Raw genomic sequence first — 19,996 nt, 5'->3', positions numbered from 1 at the left:
AAGGAAACTGAGGCCCACAGATGAGAAAGGACTTGTCGAAAGTCACTCAGTATTCACCCCCCATAGGGAGGAGCATTTATCCCTGACCCCGTGGACGACTCTTTTGTGAAGGCAGTTCTGCGGCAGGGCACCGAATTCGAAAAAAATCATGGAGGAATATCAAACTGCCCGCATGGGAAGTGGTCTGCCCACTTAATATATGGTAATCGGGGCCTCCAAAATCTTCACCTGAAACCCTGCTGTTCTGCTTCTTTGGTTCGGGCCACACAAACCCCAATGGTACAGTTGGTAGCAATACAAAGCCCGGCTGAAGGCACTTTTGCAGCACCCTGGACCATGTACAGCTCTGCTGCTCCAATGCCTCAAAGCCAGCAGTCCTACGGCCCCCAGGTCCTAGTCTCAGATTCCTTTCTTTGCTACTGGTTCGAACAGAGGAGGGCAATGTCAGTTGGGTTCAGGATCCTGCAGCCTGGGCTTCGCCATTATACAGAACCACAAAGCAAACCTTAATGAGGACGGCTGAGTGGCAGACCACCCTGCCAATTCATCTCATCCCATCCCATCCCATCCCCACTGTGCCCTTAGAGGGTTATGTTCCTATTTTGAGGTCTAAAAAAGGCCCCAAATTTGTACAGAAAGCCGGCAGGGGCATAATGCATACTAAGAAAATCTGCACAGATCCTGGAAATCAAGAACCTAGCCAACAGAAGGAAGGGGGGATGTTTGCCAACAGCAGTCTACATAAGGGCTCTGATCTTTACGCAGTGTCTGTAGCTGAGCATAGAGGCCATCACACACTTCAGGTGTCACTAGCTTTGCTTATGATGGAGCTGGAAAGGAAGGTAGTGGGGAAGGGGTGGGGACAACTCAGCCCAGTTGTCCCTCCGCCCGGAGATGAATGCTTGAATGCCCTTTTCCTGGGAGGGTGAGATCTGTGTGGGTCCTGACATTGCTTCCTTTCAGGTGTCTGCCACCTGCTACTAGTGTGGTTGGGCCTGGCTCACTTGTACAACCAAAGAAAATGGTAAGTTTAAAGGCAATACATAGGGGCACCTGGGTGGCTCAGTCAGTTAAATGTCCAAAGGCTCAGGTCATGATCATGAGTTAGAGCCCAGCATTGGGCTCTGTGTTGACAGCTTACAACCTGGAGCCTGCTTCAGATTCTGTGTCTGTCTCTCTGCCTGCCCCCGCCCCCACCACGCTTGCACTCTCTCAAATAAATAAGACATTAAAAAAAAAAAAAATACATAGCTGTGTGTGTTGGGGTGGGGTGCTAAACAATATATATAATACACATAACAGTGACCTAAAATAATGTTGACCAACTTCTTGTTTTGTTTGGGGTCAGCACTACCATTCTGTCCAGTGGCCCAAGATGCTCAGAGAGCTCCATCCAGCTGTACCTTCCGCCTTTCTCAGGTGCTCATAGCACTCATGTAGCCCTGAAGTCTCTTGTAGAGGCTGAAGTCCAACTTTTGACTTTTCTTGTCAGGAACCAGCTCTATCCCATGAAAGCAGCACCCTTTTGAAAAGGAACATACTGAAGACGCCTTTTCCTTCAGGGGTGGGAGAGAGAGAAGTGGGGTGAACAGAGTCAAATGCCGGCCTCTCCCTTGCCCCCAATATCCCATCTGCTCCAGAGCTTAGTGGAGATGCTTGCTATTTAAAACAAACAGCCTTACTGGCTTCACATGATCATCTGTTTATTTGGGTCATGTGGGGACAGCAGCCAGGGGATGTTAGGCAAAAGCAAGGGTTTAGAAAGGAGGCTTTTTCTGAGCCTGCTGTTGCCTACAGGAGCCTGAAAATGGCTAAACAGAATTTCTCATCAGCCAGGGTTTCCCCAGTTGGGGAATGGATAGTTGGGGGAGATAACCTACAAGCAGGGTATAAAAGAAGAGGGGAATGGATAGAAGAGCCATTTAACATTTTAGCCCCAGCTTCCTGCTCCAAAGGGATGGAACTGGGGTAAAAGCTGGCAACTGTATCATTCAAAGGAAAGAGAAAAGTTTTCTGATGTTTCACCAGAAAGGTGAGCACTCTGTGGCAATGATCCAAAGCCCAGCCATTTCCAAAAAGTTGCTCAAGTTTTTTTTAATGGCTTCTAGGTGCTTAGTACCTTTGGAGCAGGACACTTGGGCCACCCATCATTGTGTACTTTTAGCTTTCTTTTTTTTTTTAAGTTCATTCATTTATTTTGAGAGAGGGACAGAGGGAGGGAGAGCAAGGTGGGGAGGGGCAGAGAGAAAGGAAGAGAGAGAATCCCAAGCAGGCTCCGTGCTGCCAGCACAGAGCCCGATGCGGGGCTTGAACTCACGAACCGTGAGATCATGACCTGAGCCGAAATCAAGAGTTGGACGCTTAACCAACTGAACCACCCAGGTACCCCAATCATTGTGTACCTTTAAAGGACTTCTGTTTTCAGCCTTCCTCCTCAAATCTTGTGCATCCCGATGCCCAATTTAAATCCCTCCATTTTTTAATATGCTGAGATAGAGACATTCCTTTGATGAGGCTATCTTCCACCCACACTGCCCCCACCCCAACAAAGCATTACATACATATGCAACCCTAAGAGCTATGAAAATCAGTTTCCTGACCCCTACGATGCATACATGATAACGGCAAAAATAAAGCCAAAGTACAGGTATTTACATTAGATCCCGGAAGATGTCCTAATTGTTCAGGCCCAACTTCTCAAATTTTGCAAGTGGTTTTAGGAAGTTTTTCACATATCACAATTAAAACAAGACCAAAGGGAGAAAGTCAGGATGAAGAGTAAGACACTCAGGGACACAGCAGACAACATTCGTTTAACAAATATTTATTGTGTGCCTGACATGTGCCAGGCACGGGGCTAGGTATCCTTGTAGCCAAGGCCAGCTGACATTTGGAAAGCCAGGGTGGGGTAAAAGGTCAGAGCAGAACTCAACTCCACAGTAATACCTGGAAAAGGTTAGCTTTGCCCTCTACCACCATGCTGGACATAGCTCAAGAGATCATATGACCACACAAAGACTCCTAAGAATGCTGATGTACTCTTTTAGGCTAGGTTCCCAGATAATCATACTTTTCTAAGAAGGTGTAAGAAGCAATTAAATGGACTTTAATTTGGTCCACCTAAGTGGACTGAACCTGATTCCTGACTGACTGATGAGCCCAGTCTGACTGATGAGCAGGATTCTGAATTGCTCGGATAGAGATGTATCCAATGTGGTACTCATTCAGTCATCAATGAAGCAGGCTCCTCGGAGCTGTAAGTTTCCACCGAAGTCCTCACCTACCTTCCTCCACTCCCACTGAGTAAAGGACTCCTCCTGAACCTACAGAACAGGTAAAACCAAGTCATGTACTTCCCCCTCTTCCTTGCCTCACATGACCTCACAGCTGGAAGAGTTGAGATTATCTAGCCAAACCTCCCAAGAGAAGGTGTCTTATCCAAGGTCACAAAGCTGCTTAGTGTCAGCTGGCATGAGTAAGTGGCCTGGTTCTCCCTTGACTCCATGGGACAGGCAAACCTGGGGAAGTGCGTCCAGAGTCCTTGAAAACCTCACAGAAATGGGTGATGATAGATAACTTCACCCCTTTTGGCTACAGACAGGAATAATCATTAACTTTGCTTAGTGGTGCCCAATAAACAAGCTTAGCAGGTGAGTGAGAAGGCAAGGAAAGAGAATCAGACTGAGGATCCAGAGGCTCAGATGGCCTCAGAGGATACTGAACTGCGTCAGGCCACTGAGGAATTAAGAGCTTCTAACTGGCCCTAGGTAGATAGCTATTCCTCACTGGTGTTTGTGTCCAGGCTGAAAAGGTGACTGGGGGAAAGGGGGCAGATTTTTATCCAGGCAACCGCCCAGGGTGTGGACACTGAGTAATAAGGAAAGAAATGCAGCTCGGAAGCAAAAAGGGAGGAGCCACGCACTTTGAGCTTTTCTGAGAAACCAAGCTAGCTAAATGCTACAGCTAGAGATGGGGGCTATAGAGGACTTGGAGGAGGAAGCTGATCAAACTGGAAAGGCATGAGGGAAAGGATGAGAACTTCAGCTATTCCTCTAAAGAAAAAAAAGTGTCTTTATGAGAGAAAATGAATTCAGGTCAATGGGAGTGAGACTGGGCAAGGCTGTGAACAGAACGAGGGGTAGTCATGTAATGTGAGTCAAGAGCCAGCTGGGTCAAGTGGAGGCAGGGGGTGTCCATGACAGGGGAGGCCCCCCAGGGCAGAGGGGCTGGGCTGTGATGCCCCACAGAAAGGACAGAGGTCTACTGTCCCAGCAAATCAAGCTCACACCTAAGACGCAGGCTGCAGAATCAAGACTGTAAAACCCAAGAGAGACCAGCTACCTGTGCCCTGAACTGCTGCCTTCTCAGAATAGTACGTAAGGTGTGGAGTAGTGGCCTGTCACTGGCCGGAGTGCCTAGATCCAGGGCTCCGTCCACTCTCACAACTGGACTTCTTTCTAAAGCCCCAGGGCTCACTGGGAGAGTGTGTACTGGCCAGTGGTGGGGACACTCTAGGAGCCACATACTAGCCTGTGCCTCTCTTCCCACTTCTAGGCTGGGGACTGATGATACCAGTACATGAGCCCATCCTCAACCCCCAGCGGGCTTGAGTACCTTTCCCATCACCTCAGTTGGCAGTGCTAGAGCTTACCAGTCATCTCTCTGAACAGTTACTCTGTGATAACTTGGAACCATTCGTTTAACACAGTTAGGTTCTTAAACTGCATATCATACGCCAATACAGATTCAAGTGTTACATGTAAAAAATAATGCCAAAAAGAGCCATAATAAAATACAGGCAAACATTTTTTCTGCTCCACGGGTGGTGAAAGAGATTTCTACCCTTAAAGGAAACAAAGAAAATATAAAGGCAGAGAATGACAGATTTGATTACATAAACCCTCTACAAGCCACTAACTGTAACACCGAAACAAAATCACCACAAATAAAAAGGTATAGGACAAAATGGAGGTAAATATTGGCAAATGTGTCCTTGCAGTTCAGTAACAAAAATAACACTTGTTATGGAAAAATGAACACAGAACATAATTTAAATTTTATAAAATATAGGAGATAACATATATAACAGAAATATGTATACGTATACGAAAATGTCTGGTCTCGCTAATACCACAAAATTAAAACAATGACAATATTTTTGTCTATCAATTGATAAAGGATGTTTTTTTTTAAAGATTTTAAGTAATCTCTATACCCAACGTGGGGCTCAAACCTACAACCCCGAGATCAAAAGCTATATACTCTACCAGCCAGCCAGGCACCCCAATAAAGGATTAAAAAAAAAAAAAAAATCAGCCCTGTAGAGCTATCAAAGGAGTGGTTAAAACTGGCATGTATGGAAATGTAAACTAGCACAATCTTTTTAGTGACCAAATTGGCAATATACACAAAGAGCCTTTAGAAAGGTCATATCCTCTGCCTTCAGTAATTTTAATGTTTATTTATTTTGAGACAGAGTGTGAGCGGTGGAGGTGCAGAGACAGAGGGAGACAGAATCCTAAGCAGGTTCTGTGCTGTCAGCGCAGAGCCCGATGCAGCCCTCGAACCCACAAACCGTGAGATCATGACCTGAGCCGAAATCAAGTCAGATGCTCAACCAAGTGAGCTACCCGGGCGCCCCTGCTTCAGTAATTCTTACAGAAGTTTATCCTAAAGCAGTAAGAAAACACATCAGATTTTTTTAACTAAACTCTATACCTAATGTGGGCCTGAACTCACGACCCTCAAGATTAAGAGTGGCATGCTCTACTGACCGAGCCAGCCAGGCGACACATGAGGATTTTTATACAAACATGTCCATGAAAGCATTATTTACAATAGTGAAAAATAGAAAATTTCCAGCAAGGAACAACTGGTTTAGTGAAGAAACACTCTCAAGATGACATGTAAAGAAAACACGCTGTTAATAAACCCAAAATATGAGTGGTTGTCTCTGGACAGTGTGCTATCTGGTTATTTTAACTTTTTATAAGTCTTCCGACAGATACTAGTTTTATAATCAGAAGGTTATCACAATATATTGCTACATGAAAAGTATAAAACAGTCATATACAATATGATCCCACATTTGTTATTAAAAAATATATATGCATATAAAAATACTAAGATAACGACATGTAAAATAACTCCATTTGAGTAGTGGAATTATAAAGTTTTATTATTTTCTAAATTCTTATAGTGAAAACGCATTACTTTTGTAATTATTATGAAATTGTTAAAGGGGAAAAAAGTTCTCCTGTGCTTTCTCAGGAAAGGACTCCTCTCTCTTGATCTCAACTGTGACCTGTTCCTACGGATCTACTTTCCATCCTGGTCCTTCTTCTGAAAGCGCTCCTGTTTCACCCCCAAAGTGGGTTTCTTCATCTCCCTCCTCACCACCAAACCTATCTAAATCTCTTTCTGCTGCTCAGCTCGCAAGTTCCCCAGAAATGGTTCAGGCGACTCTTCCAATCCAGGTGAGAGATGAGGAAGAGCACTAAGGTGGTGGCACTCAGGGTGGAGAGGGTGGGCTGATTGGGGAGGTATTTGTAAAGATGAAAGATTTTAGTCTCTGGTGGTAAAGGAGAGAGAGAAACAGAAATGTCTCATCTGGACAGCTGGATGGACTGTGACCAAGAAGATAGGAGAGAACCAGGTATAGACTAAGTTGAGTTTGACACTACCATGGTCCTGGGGGAGATGTCCAACAGGTGGTTAGGTATGTGGGTGTTGAAAGTTCAAGAAAGGTCTAGACTCAGGAATGATGAATCTATAGGTGAGCAGCAGTTGAAGTCATGGGAGTGGATGCGGCCAGCCTGAAGTGCTAGGAGCAAAGAGCAAACGAGGAACTTGGACAGAATCTTTGGGATCCTCTCTTAAGAGATGAGAAACACTCTAAAAAAGGGGGGGGGGGCAGGCAGGAAGCCGACTTGAGGAGCTGAGGTAAATGAGACTTAGGGAAGTGGAGGCAGTAAATATGTAAACAGTTCCACCCCCTGGTGGTGGAAGAGGTCACAAACTGACGGTCTACCAGGTTTTGACAGAATACTGAATTAACTGTCAGGATTTACAACCAAGTAAACTTCTCACAAATCTGGATTTCTGGCTTCCTGCAAAAATTCAGAACATCCAACAAACACCATTTTTGCATGGCAACAACCAACAGGGATCGAATAAAAGCTACTCCCTTTTAGTCAGAACATGAGCTATTCCATCTTGCCTGGCCCTTGCCATAGAGGATGAGAAAACATGATTCCCTTTGTGAATGAATAAAGTCCTATTGGTGCTCACCTAGAGTTCAGAGAAATACAGGCTAGAGTTTGGTTCATAAAGCCCCACACTTGACCCTGAAGGCAGAAATCCTGGGACAAACATAGCTGAATGAAGGATCCTTTGCCAGAGCAGACTGGGAACCCCCCTTTCCCAGCAAGAGACATCAAATCTCTTGACTCGCAAAATCTACAGGGGCAGGCCCATGCCTCATCCACTCTCCCAGGAAGGGCCTGGCCCCACAGTGCTCTCTGCATAGTCTTCTCTTTTTGGACAGCAGTAGCACAAGCTGTCATTTCCCTGGGGGCTGATTGGCTGCTAAAGCCAGCCAAGTCCCCTAGCTGGGAATTTCCTGGCTTTAGTTTCTAGACTCTTGGGCCACACTCCCTGAATGGGTCCACCAGATGGCAGGCAGCCTTTTCTTTCCTCCCGATTTACACGAGTTCATTCACCCTACCTGGGGAAGAGGACTTGCCATTTTTCTGACGACTGCTACCTTCTCCAGTAAGATCAAAAAGCACATCAATTCTGTGAGTGAAATATTTGGAGCTGCCTATTAAACTATAAAAAAAGTAAAACCCTTCTTCCATTATTATACAATTACGTATTGTCAAAGAGTCATTACCTAATTATCAGTTATTTTACATTGATTCTGATCCAACATGTGCTTGTACTAGACATTTTATTATGTGGTTTCCCTAACTACTTAATTATCTGCACTCCTGCCAAATACAAAATTCTATGAAGATTTGGTAGCATAAATTAAGAACTAATTATAAGCAATTTCATTTATCAAATCTTACTCATTGATCATAGGCTAGAGAATAATGTTACCTTCAACTGTGAAGCTGGGTGAGAGAAGCTTTTTCTCTCTTTCCTAGAGGCAGGTCAAATGAGCCCAAAAGTCCATTTCCATATTAAGTGTAGCATTTGTTACGAATCTTCAGATCTGGTACAAGAACCTAGTCTCAGATCTCTGCACCTGAGTTCAACCCCCATATCTCAGTGACTTAGCTCTGTGAATGACCTTAGGGCAAGTCACTTAAGCTCTCTGAGCTTCCGTTTCTTTAAGCTATCAACAGGGGGACATACACCACTGTGCTGGGTTATTTAAGGAGACAATTTATGTCAGAAGATGGCCAATCAATCTGATTCCCTGTTTGTCACTCTGGTACATGGAAGCATGGGTTTTGTTTTTGGTCAAGTGGAACTCTACACCTGAAGTTATATACTTGAGGTCTTGGACCTTTGACGGGAGTCTACTGGTAGATTTTCTGACCAGAAATGGACAACTCAAGGAATACAAATAGAAGAGCAAGTTGAGAAGCCCACTATGCTCATGTACTCCTCCGAGTGTCTTAGTACTGCTCTCACTTTCATACTTTCACCTAACGGCTGCTGTTGTGAAGCAAGAATCCTTCATCATTTGTGTGAGGACGCCAAGGCTTAGTGAAACAGATTTACCGCTCTAGTGGAACTGGAACATAAACCCAGGTCTGATGACTGCAAAGTCTCTTTTCTGCTTTTCATTCCCCTAGGGAGGCTGGAGAAGCCTCTGGGATTTATAGATCCTTTGACCTCCTGGGAACATCATATACAAGCCAATTCTGCCAAGCCCAACTGCAGATTCTGGTCTACTCCATCTTACCTCAGCTTCTTGGCTCATAATGAGCACCCATGACCCTCCACTTCCCCATGGAGACCCTGGAGTCCCTAAAGTTTCTGCTTGGACAGAGACAGACAGATAGGCCACACCTCAAAGGGCATGCAGAGGTGCAAGGCCTTTGCTCAGTCACAACACGGCCCCCTGCAGTAAAAGCACAGCCTCCAAAAGGCAGCATTAGCTGTTCCAAAAGGGAGCATTAGCTGTTCCAACCAGTAATTAAAAAAATAAACTGATGTTTTAGTCATTTGGGTGAGTCACAGCAGAGGATCTCAATGTCTTTCCAGAGCAGAGTGGGAACTCTCTGGTATGCGTGTGAGGCCCTGCTGCTAGTGGGGTGAGCTCCACGCAGGGCTTTCTAATATTGTGCTGGCATGAGCACCCAGACTTTGTACTTGGGAGCATTTAGAAAGGTTCAAGACCTTCAATGCTCTACTCCAGAAGGCAAAAGCCAATTCTTTCTCACTAGTAAACCTCTTCTGGGTGTTACTGGGGTTAGTGCCCATTCAGCAAACCAAATCTCCTAGGCACCAACTTCTCTAAAGATGAGGTCACATCCCTTTCCTAAGGGCACCTCCTGGGTGGCTATAAATGTGATACACCTTTGAGACTTTCCTTCTCCCAGTGGGCTCCTGACTACTAAGCTGGACCCTTTTCCTGCTACTGTGCAGATCTGCTGGGCCCATCACCTCTGATCCCTGTGCCATAATAGATGGAACTTTTCTATGAACCAACACAGACCCGAGTTAGTAATACGTATGTTCTACACAGAAACATCCTGTATGGGAAACAAGGCCCAGCTAACCTATAAAATATATATAACACAGAGCCAACTGTGTCAACTTTTGATGTAAACAACATACTACATGCATGCTGGTCCACCAGCCAGATAAACCAAAACAAGAATTAAAAGACAAAGGAACAGTGAAATGTTTCTTAGAACTCTCTATGTTAACTCTACCTGGAACATAAGACTTCTGAAAAATTACTGTTTAAGGTAACTAAACATTCCCCTACCAGTACCCCTATTAACTAGATACTAATAAAAAGTTAATCCAAAGGACTGACCCAGCCTGTATATATTTTAGAGTAGCAGGACACATGGAAATAAAACAGTCAATTGGGACCATAAAGAAACATAAAAAGGTTGAAAATCCATAAAAAAGATCATGGAGTGCTAGGTTTTTCTATTTTTCTACTTTTATTTTTCAAATTTTATGTGAAAATGTACTTGTTTACATAAAAAATATTCTCTGGGTAGTAAAGGGATATTTCAAGAAAATACCAAGGGCACAATTTTATTCATTCACAGCAAAGTTAAGGTGCTTGATAAAAGGGCCAAAGATGCCCCCATGTGGCTAGAAAGGAAAATGCTGTGGTTTAAGAAAGATGGAAGGGACACACACTCCCTTCTTTAAGAGGCCTTGGATTTTCCATGGGCTTTTGCATCTTTTCCACAACTTGCAGTTTTATTACTTGTCAAAGCTTGAGGCTGGTGTTCTCACATCATTTCCATCAAGAGAAGAGAGGTTTCGTATTTCGAAAAATACACACTAAAACTTTAAGTAATCAACACCAACCCTTAAGATCGGCTGAAACTCCACCACGGTGACATGAACCTTGTAGGACTCACAGCAGCGCCCTGGTGTGTGAAGAGCAGGGCAAGGATGGGGGGTGAAGGAACCCAGTTGTTGGAAGCAAAGCAGATTCCAAAGAACAAAAGCAGCTTTAGTCCCTCTTGGAAAACAAGTTCAGCTTCTGTTTCTACCTTAGTTATCAAGAGAACAGAAGCCAATGCCAGGGACCAAAAAAGAAAATAAGATAATACCACAAAGATTTAAGTCCATACAATCCGTCAACATGAACTTGACCTCCAGACCCTTAAGGCAAGCACCACTCAACCTTATCATACATGGGTTAATAACCTATTTCTTTAAAGACAAAATTCCCTTTTCCCTTATACCAGAGGTGTATGTATCGCACATCACACAATTATAAAATATACGCATAATGAAAATAATTTTTAGATGTTTTAAAAAAACGTTTTCAATGTTCTCTCATTAGACAGAAATAAACTTTTCTTCTCAGAGAAGAAAACGAAGACAACCAAGTGCAAAGAAGGCACTCAGAGCTCTAGCTGGAAGCTTCCCTCATCATACAGTTTTTAAATTCTAAAAGGGTGAGCTGACCACCTATAAAACCTCCTCCAGGACACCGAGCCTTAAACCTGGGGCACTGCAACACACAGAGACGCAAGACACATCTTTTGTGCCTCCGGTCACACCTTGGTACCAGACTCAAATGAAGGCTAATACTGTGCCTGAAATGCACGGGCAAGGAGTGTATGTAAACATACCACTCATCTAACACAGAAAAATACAAGACATTAAATGAAGAGAAGCGTAATATAAAATTAAATATACAGCATGAGTACAAAGTTAAACCCACACACTCATGCACCTCCCATCGACAGACTAGAAGGAAAACATTAAACACCAACAGTGGTCATAACTGAGAAGACTGTGACTGGGGTGATTTTGTTGCTGTTTTCGACTTTGATTTTCCAAATCTTTAATGAGTACACGCTACTCTTTTACAATGAAGCAAATAGGCAAACAATACGTATTGACCATTTATCAAATGAATAATTACAACCTAATTCAATTATCCTAAAATTCTATCAAGATAAGACACAAGGTTTGGGGCCTGCATAGGATTTAAATGTGTCAGGAGGACGGGGATGTTTGGGGGGGGGGCGGGGGGAGGAGGCACAAGAGAAGATTACTGAACCAGAGGAATTCAAGGGCATGAATTCAATCTTGGCTCTGTGTGAACCTGGGTATTGATTTCCTCATCCTGTCAAATGAGAGGTTGGGCCAGTGCTTCCTAATCCTCAGTGGCTCACTGACCCCTCTAAGTCAGAGATCCTTATTTCCGGAGAAGTGGTGGTGGTGGTGGGTGTTCACAGAGCTTTTAGACATAATCCAGGAGTTTTATGGACTCTCTAGAGGTCCTTGGACCGGGTCAAGAACACTGGTTAATCTGTTCTCTTCTGCAGCTCTGTCTCCAATGACAGAGGGAAGTATATGGTCCTATTTTCACTTCTTGAATCTTTGCTGAGGGCTGGGTCTAGGTGTTGCCAAAATATGCCAAGGTCATCAGTTTTTTGCCCTAACCAACAGCCACTTTTCAAGAAAAAACTTTTTAATGTTTATTTTTGAGAGAGTGCGCACATGAGCGGGAGAGGGGCAGAGAGAAGGGTGGGGGAGGACAGAGGATCTGAAGCAGGCTCTGTGCTGATAGCAGACAGCCCAGCGTGGGACTCAAACTCACAAACCATGAGATCATGACCTGAGGTGAAGTCGGATGCTCAACTTTTAGACCCACCCAGGAGCCCCTAGCCACCTTTCAAAAGCATGGCTTAACTGCTCAGCCCCCATTTGCTTTGCAGATAGGAAGGAGCACCATACAACAAGTTCAGTCTAAACAGAACATGAGACTACTGGTGTAGAATCAAAATCAAGGTGTGGAAGTTTAAGTACAGCAGAGGGTAACTGAGACACCAAGAGAACAACAACAACAAAAATACTCTTTTTCCAGAGGCATTCCTGCTGAACCCTGACATTCCAGTGAGAAACATGTTTTAAGAACATGGTTACCCTGGCCTCAGAATTCTCTAAGGCAAACAGGTAAGCACAGAAGGGATTACAAGGGGACCCACAAAAAACATTATTTGATCAACTACAAATTCTCTGCCAATAGATGAGACTTTCTTAAGCAACATACTGCTCATAACTATCTCGCTCCATTTATTTGTTTTTACTTTTTACTTTTTTATTTTTTACTTGAGAGAGAGAGAGTCTTAAGTAGGCTCTACACTCAGCGCAGAGCCCAATGCAGGGCTCGATCCCATGACCCTGGGATCATGACCCGAGCTCAAATCAAGAGTCGGATGCTCAACTGACTGAGCCACCCAGGCGCTCCACCCCTCCAATTTCTTATTTCTATCATCAATCATTTCTCCATTCAAAGCAATGAAAATATTTCCCCCAATCGCAGGATTCAAACAGGATGGACAGATTCAATTCTGAATACATTAAAAATAAAACAAAGCTCCACTTTGTATGTCAAAAAAACAAAACAAACTCAAACCATACATCAGTAAAACTACTACAAAACACTACTTTCAAACAGTTTGGAGGTAGGGTTATGGCTTCATTCTGTTGTATCTCAGTCACATCTGGGAGTTTTGCTTACCTAATTATTTCTGAAATAAGCAGCATCAAAACAGCTATGAATCAGGAATGTGACGTTTCCAGGAGCCCTCCCAGGTCAGCCCTTCTTCTTGGCATCACTAAGCTTTCTCCCCCACCACCTAACACTAGGCCAGTTCCTTCCTCAGGACGGATACAGGGGTCATCAAGCCTATGTACCCAGAGAAGTCTTGCAGGTGACTCCAGAAGTGGGCACAGGGCCTATCTGCCCGCTGTACTGCCTCTATTCAGAGAATGAGAAAGCCACCCCTCCTCAAGAAGCAACTATGGATGACAGAGACAGCATGATGCTCTGTAGTTCTGACCCAGACCAGACTCCAAAAACAATCCTTTTGGCCTCGGCTAAGCTAAGGTGATCAGCTTAAGTCAGGTTTAAATCCCTCCTGAATTTACTGATGGCTTTTTATTGATGCTGGTAAGCACAATTTATCCTCATGAATTACCATACTAATGCCCAGTGACTTTAATAAGGGGGATTGGGCAGGGGTTAAAAATAGATTAATTTGTTTCTTTTCTTTTTCTTTCTTTCTTTCTTTTTTTTTTTTTTTTTTTTTTTTAAGAAAACTGCACATAATGACCAATGGGCCTATGGTGGAATACCTCTTGCCACCCCAAGGCAAGCTACTTTATAGAAACTTCCCAGCTGTGCAAGAATTTAACTAGCAACAAGCCTGAAAATTTGGTTACGTATATAGGTACAAAGCTGGTTCATCAAATCCCTATTCTGGCCCTCAACCCAATGCATTTCAACTAAAGCATCATCTACCTCCTTCTTTACATTTATCAAACACTTGAATAGGTAATGTCCAGCCACTCCTTGGAGATGGCTTCCTTTTTCAGACACCGGGCTGCTGAACTGCTCAGATGCCTCTCGGTCCTGGGCCCCATTGCTAGAGCCTTTACAATTTTCTGAAGCCTCCATCCCTCCCTTTTCCTCACTCCTTTCATCCTCCACAGGTTCTGGGTTTTCATCCTGGGAAAGCAGATCCTGGTTTGAGGAATGGCCCTCAAGAGTGGAAGATTCGCCTTCCTGTGCAGCAGGCCCACACAGGGCGCCCTCCCGGGGGCCCTGGGCCAAATCCTGGCTACTGCCAGACTCTCTCGGGGTGGACTTCTTCTCTTCCAAAGCTTGGATGACGTCCTCAGGAGCTCGGGGAACTTCTCTCAACTGTCTCACTCGCTCCCGTTTCTTTCTCCTTAAATGAATCCAGGAGTTTTCTATTGCTGTTAGGAAAAGGCTAACCTCTTCCTTTCCACAGGGGACTCGTTTATGCTGAACCTATTTGGAGGAAAAACAGAATTTTATAGAAAATCACTTTTCTCAAAACTTCAAAAACAAAAAAGAAAAGAAAAGAAAAAAGATTATTGTTAAAGAAGTCATCAATGTGCTTAACAAAGTACCTTCAGATCGGTGAGGATTTTTTCAATCCACGTTGTCACAACTACTATGCCTTCCACTGTCTCAGAGCCCAAAGATGATGCTTTGAGGGATAATTCTTTCATCACAGACTCTAACACCACGAACGTGATGGGTTTCCTTGACTTCTCTAATTTTCTTCGCTTACTGGGTGGTGACTGAAAGAAAAAGAAGGCATGGGGGAAGAAGTTATCCAACTAATGAAATTTCATGTATTATAATGAACTCAGCTAGGGACACTTCCATGACTTCTACTACCAAATGTAGAGCACTAAAAAATGCAAAGACCTTTGCATGCCATACCATGCTGCCTATGGTCAGGCTATCAGCATATAACAGCCTCCAATTACTGAATGTCCCTCATCTATGTGTTGTGCCCAGCACACACCTGTACGATTATTTATTTCATAGCAACTCAAGGACTCTGGGGACTCTGTGTCTATTCTATCAAGAACTGCATGGGGGCGTCTGGCTGGCTCAGTTGGTAGAGCATGTGACTCTTGGTCTCAGGGTTGTGAGTTCAAGCCCCAGGCTGGGCATGAAGCTTACTTAAAAAATTAAAATTAAAAAAATAAGAACTGCATGGTTTAAAATTGCCTACTTGTAGTCCAACTTTATACTTGTTGAGGCTTGAAGATCACATGTGAGGAATGACCAGGGTCAACTAGGATCACATGGGCAGAGAAGGAGGCCTGCTGCATCTTGGCTAATGTTGGGACCAAGCCAATGGCTAGCTGTGCACTGCCTCTCTGCTGGAAGAAGAGATACCAGTGGTGATGAGAAGAGTGGATTTGAAAGCTAGTTCCACACAATTCAAGACTCTCATCTTTCTATTTCAAGCTTAGAAAGTGAATTGTACTCTACCCACTAGAGGGACTCAAGTTCCATTTTAAAAACTAAATGACATATATTTAAAATTTGTTTCTTTAAACATTTACTAAATTTTTTAAATGATTCTTAGTTCAGGCTAGATATATTATGAACACTTTAAGAGGCAGACTTCCACCTGTTGACAAAATTTATCAAAACTTTAAAAAATTAAGATAATTCTAAGGGTCAGGGTCAAAGTGAGCAGGTGCAGATTATAAGGAGAAAGGCTCATAAAGAGAAAACACTTTAGTCAGGTTGAAAGACCCTTTCCTGCAAAAAGCAGTCGCCGATAGTGGTGTTGCCGTTAACTGCAATTCTGCCTGGCAATGGTCACAGAGCACATGCATATACACACTATCAGGTCCACTTCCTGGGTGAGGCCTTGTAAGGAATAATCAGCAACTCCACATCCCACATGCACACTACAAAACAGCCAGTTTATTCCATGCTAGAAAACTTCTAGATCGTATTTCTAAGAAACAATCTATATTTTCCCTTTATACCAAGACATTTAAAAAAAGGGGGGGGGGCGGAATTAGAGAACACTAGAAAACAAGTTTAGAAGAAAAGGACCAAAAACAAAGGGTACATATGAGTAAGAACCTGCTCTTGAAAAACAAATCATGGACTCCAAGCTCTAAGTCTGAACTTGTCCAATTAATGTCTCAGACAAGATGAGACAAATTCATATTGATATTAACACAGTAGTATTGCTATTAATCAATCACCCAGCCTAAGAAACATATTTTCTATAGTCTACTGAGAGCCTAACACTTTCCATTAAGGAGTTTAAAACATGACTATTAAGCTGTGGAGGAAGAAAGATAATGGTGTGTAGGGGGGGGAATGGGAGAGAAGAACCAGATTCCCCATTCCACTTCCCAGCATCCAAGGCTGTTACTATGGACAGTTCACTGTAACAGGAACATCCCTGACAGCTCACCCAGCACACTAAAGGTCACCCAGAAATATGGCTAAAAGGACAGTGCCTGCTATCTCTTCTGACAGAGATGGTAATCATTTGTGTTTACAAATTCAAACCAGCAAAGTGAAGATTTTGCTGTTTCTCGATTGGTCATGCTGGAGCTGGCCTACAATACTCTTTCTCCAAAAGAAAGAATGGACTCACCATCATTTCTAGAAATTAAAGGAGAGAAATGTGTCCTCACCAAACCTAATAAGACCTCTATCAAGGATCCACTTTCCAAGTTCCGAGGGAATCAGAAATAACAAAATAGACAATTTATTACCTATTACCCCAGGATGAAGATGAAAACTTCTGCCTCTCAAATATGGTTCCTTTACCTTGCATTCTGGTCCCAGTTTTCCATATGTAATGGCCAACTGATAAATCTGGTATTTCTGAATATTCTTAGTGAATTACTTTAATACACACATACACATACACAGTCCTCCCAAGACTGTTTTAGTTTTACTCTATTATAGAAACTAGGCACTCAAAAGACAGATAATTTATAGTCCAGAAATTCTTAGGGTTTTAAATGATTAAAGTCTAACATAGGCTTGGCTTACAGCAATCATTCCTTTCCCCCTCTTATTTGTACTGAAATTCCTTTTTATCCCCCCCTACCTTTTTTTTTATAAGTTTATTTTTGGGGCGCCTGGGTGGCTAGGTCGGTTAGGCGTCCGACTTCGGCTCAGGTCATGATCTCACAGTCCGTGAGTTCGAGCCCCGCGTCAGGCTCTGTGCTGACAGCTCAGAGCCTGGAGCCTGTTTCAGATTCTGTGTCTCCCTCTCTCTCTGCCCCTCCCCTGTTCATGCTCTGTCTCTGTCTCAAAAATTAATAAACGTTAAAAAAAAAAAATTTTAAGTTTATTTTTGAGAGAATGAGAGTGGGGGAGGGGCAGAGGGAGGGGAGCAGAGAAGATCTGGAAACTGGCTTCACACTGACAGCAGAGAGCCCGATGTGGGGCTTGAACCCACAAACTGTGAAAACATTACCTGAGCCAAGGTCGGCTGCTCAACTGACTGAGGCACCCAGGTGCCCTTGAAATTTCTTTTTTTTTTTTTTTTTAATGTTTTATTTTTGAGAGAGAGAGAGAGAGAGCGTGCATGTGCAAGCAGAGGAGGGGACAGAGGATCCAAAGTGGGCTGTAAGCTGACAGCAACGAGCCCCATGTAAGGTTTGAACTCGTGAACCATGAGATCATGACCTAAGCCAAAGTCGGATGCTCAACTGAGTAAGCCACCCAGGTGCCCCTGTACTGAAATTTCTTAGCAGGCAGGGCTAGAGTAAAATACAGGAGCAGGCCTTGAGAAATTAGTAATTAAACTCAACCCCATAGGTCCCCAACTGTAGGTAATCTTATACCCTGCCACAACACTAGAAGCTGTTTTCCCCCAACAGAGATAACTTATTGCAAATATGCTTATAATCTCAAATCACAAGTGTTTTCAACAAAGGGTGCCACACTCAAACTGTCATCATCTAGTTTAAGCGACAAAGTAACATCAATAATTTAACATTTTAAAATGTAAAACAAAATCACTTATTTACCATGGTTTATTCAGTTTAATGTGAAGAACCAGAAGGTGAATTTACAACTGATTTTGCATTAGAAAATATACTACTATATTCCCCAGCTGAAAGGACAATGTGAAAGAAGTTTGGTGAGGAACTGTAAACTCCATAGGAGATACTAGTTTTGTATTTTTTGAATTGCAAGGATTTAATGAATAACAATCAACAGGGGGTGGGACCTCGAATGTTATTTTGTTGCAGCATTTAAGAATACATTAGATTGAGGGGCGCCTGGGTGGCTCAGTGGGTTGGGTTGAGCCTCCGACTTCGGCTCAGGTCATGAGCTCACGGTTTGTGAGTTCGAGCCCCACGTCGGGCTCTGTGCTGTCAGCTTGGAGCCTGGAGCCTGCTTGGGATTCTGTGTCTCCTTCTCTCTCTCTCTGCCCCTCCCCCACTTGTGCTCTGTCTCTGTCTCTCAAAAAAAAAAATAAATAAATAAATGTAAAAGAAAAAAAATTTTTTAAAAAAGAATACATTAGATTGAAAATATAAATAGAAAAACAGTTCTTTTTTAATGTTTTTTATTTTTGAGAGACAGAGACAGAGCATGAGCGGGTGATGGGCAGAAGGAGAGGGAGACAGAATCTGAAGCAGGCTCCAGGCTCCTAGCTGTCAGCACAGAGCCCGACACGGGGCTCGAGCCCATGAACTGTGATCATGACCTGAGCCAAAGTCGGACCCTTAACTGACTGAGCCACCCAGGCGCCCCTGAACAAAAGCATTTAAAAAAAAATTTTTTGGGGGGCGCCTGGGTGGCGCAGTCGGTTAGGCGTCCGACTTCAGCCAGGTCACGATCTCGCGGTCCGTGAGTTCGAGCCCCGCATCAGGCTCTGGGCTGATGGCTCAGAGCCTGGAGCCTGTTTCCGATTCTGTGTCTCCCTCTCTCTCTGCCCCTCCCCCGTTCATGCTCTGTCTCTCTCTGTCCCAAAAATGAATAAACGTTGAAAAAAAAAAAAATTTAAAAAAAATTTTTTTAATGTTTATTTATTTTTGAGAGAGAGAGAGAGAGAGAGAGAGAGACAGACAGAGACAGAGCATGAGTGGGAGAGGGGCAGAGAAAGAGAAGAGAGGGAACACAGATTCTGAAACAGGCTCCAGCCTCCAAGCTGTCAGCACAGAGCAAGACGCGGGGCTCAAACTCACAAACCGTGAGATCATGACCTGAGCCGAAGTCGGTGCCCAACCCACTGAGCCACCCAGGTGCCCCTAAAAACAGTTCTTAAATTTTAAAATATGCTTTACCTAACAGGGCTGTAGATAAATTTCTTAAATCCTCACTCTTACTTTCATTTCTACATCTCAGTGGTGCAATCAGTCAAGAGACTTTCAAATGAGGTGTAACGTGACACAAATCCATGTAGCATCTGCTATGCTGCCAAAGCTCTGTTGTTAACTATGGCTAAGGCAAAAACTCTGTCAAAGAAGCCACAGGCTACAGGAAACCATTAAGTTCTCCCCAGTATCTGCAGGAAAAGAAGGGAGTCATTCACTAGAGATGTGCTGAGCAGGTAGCCACAGCCTCCTCGTTTTGACAGAACAAGCTCCAGACTGGTCCTGAGGGGAAAGGAGGGCTCTTCTTGCTCTCGGCCACTGCAGTGGAGGCTTTGCTGTTCCGCTGCGCTCTGAATGGCTGCTGCCCTAAGTCCTCCAGAAACCAGCAGAATGCCTGTGAGCTATTATTCTGCACAGACTATCATTATCTGGAGAAACAGAGCCAAGGGGCCAACACTGACGCCTGACTAGAATACAGACAGGAGGTGTGCTGGGAAGGACAGCCAGATTACCTCACCAACTATGCCTTATTTAAATGTGTATCAGCTCTGCTGCCATGAAGTGGACTGAATATTTTGTTGTCCAAGAGTGCAGCTTTCCTATTAACAGTTCAGTGGGCATTTCTATTGCTATCTTAATCTGACAGGTTACTGTTTAAAATGTCCTGAAATTGGGGTGCCTGGCTGGC

At 43.7% G+C, this 19,996-nt stretch overlaps 1 protein-coding gene across 2 annotated transcripts in view; it reads right to left on the bottom strand.

Moving 5' to 3' along the window:
- Positions 1-2,808: 2,808 nt before the first annotated feature.
- Positions 2,809-19,996, bottom strand: part of METTL16 (methyltransferase 16, N6-methyladenosine) — an 81,792-nt gene continuing 64,604 nt past the window's right edge. For both annotated transcript variants that reach the window (XM_045487756.1, XM_045487757.1), the window contains 2 exons: positions 14,608-14,781; positions 2,809-14,485 (listed from right to left, as the gene is read on the bottom strand). In XM_045487756.1, the coding sequence (XP_045343712.1) occupies positions 13,862-14,485; positions 14,608-14,781 (798 nt within the window). In that variant the 3' untranslated portion in view covers positions 2,809-13,861. The remainder of the gene's footprint in view (positions 14,486-14,607; positions 14,782-19,996) is intronic.

The sequence above is a fragment of the Leopardus geoffroyi genome, chromosome E1 (genome assembly GCF_018350155.1).
Source record: "Leopardus geoffroyi isolate Oge1 chromosome E1, O.geoffroyi_Oge1_pat1.0, whole genome shotgun sequence".
Taxonomy (NCBI): Eukaryota; Metazoa; Chordata; class Mammalia; order Carnivora; family Felidae; genus Leopardus; species Leopardus geoffroyi.
The sequence above is the reverse complement of the archived record's forward strand: the minus strand, read 5'-3'. Positions and strand labels throughout refer to the sequence as shown.